Source organism: Eimeria mitis, genomic scaffold, assembly GCF_000499745.2.
Source record: "Eimeria mitis Houghton genomic scaffold, Emh_scaff9478, whole genome shotgun sequence".
NCBI lineage: Eukaryota > Apicomplexa > Conoidasida > Eucoccidiorida > Eimeriidae > Eimeria > Eimeria mitis.
This window is the reverse complement of record NW_013577001.1, coordinates 1-647: the sequence shown is the minus strand read 5'-3', so window position 1 is coordinate 647 and position 647 is coordinate 1. Positions and strand designations below refer to the sequence as shown.

Below are 647 nucleotides of genomic sequence, written 5' to 3'. Positions count from 1 at the left end.
TTTTAGGGTTTAGGGTTTAGCGCTAGGTTAAACAAATGACGATGCAGCATTAGGGTTTAGGGTTTAGGGTCTAGGGTTTGAGCGCCCAGAGGGGAGGCTGCAGCTGTCGAGTCCGTCAACGAAGCAGCGCAGCAGCAGCAGCTAGCTAGCCAGCTAGCTAGCCAGCTAGCTAGCGAGCTAGCTAGCGAGCTAGCTGCCCAGCTCGCCACATGCGTCAACAGCAGCAGTTCCTCCCCAAACCAACAAATACACTAGCTAGCGGTCCAGCTAGCCAGATAGCTAGCTAGCTAGCTAGCCAGGTACCTAGCTAGCTAGCTAGCTAGCCAGGTAACTAGCTAGCTAGCTAGCTAGCTAGCTAGCTAGCTAGCTATTAGTATGAAGATAGTCATTATCTGCCACCGAGTCCAGCGAAATGTCTCATCATTTCCTGCATATCTCCCGCGTCGCCAGACTGCAGCTGCACATACACCCCAACAGCAGCAGCAGCAGCAGCAGCATCAGCAGCAGCAGCAGCAGTTAATATTTTCTCTTTTATGTTGTTGGTTTGCCTGCTGTATCGCTGCAGTTTCTATGCGTGGCTGTCTATGCTTCGGCTATTTGTGTGTGTATACACGTATACACACATGCATACATGCACAAATAAAATA

The 647-nt window shown here is 50.4% G+C and overlaps 1 protein-coding gene across 1 annotated transcript in view; it reads left to right on the top strand.

The window, feature by feature from the left end:
* Positions 1-6, top strand: part of EMH_0097330 (uncharacterized protein) — a gene marked incomplete at both ends in the record, with an annotated part of 468 nt that extends 462 nt beyond the window's left edge. The window contains one exon of the mRNA XM_013502536.1: positions 2-6. Within this exon, the coding sequence (XP_013357990.1) occupies positions 2-6 (5 nt within the window). The remainder of the gene's footprint in view (position 1) is intronic.
* Positions 7-647: the final 641 nt, after the last annotated feature.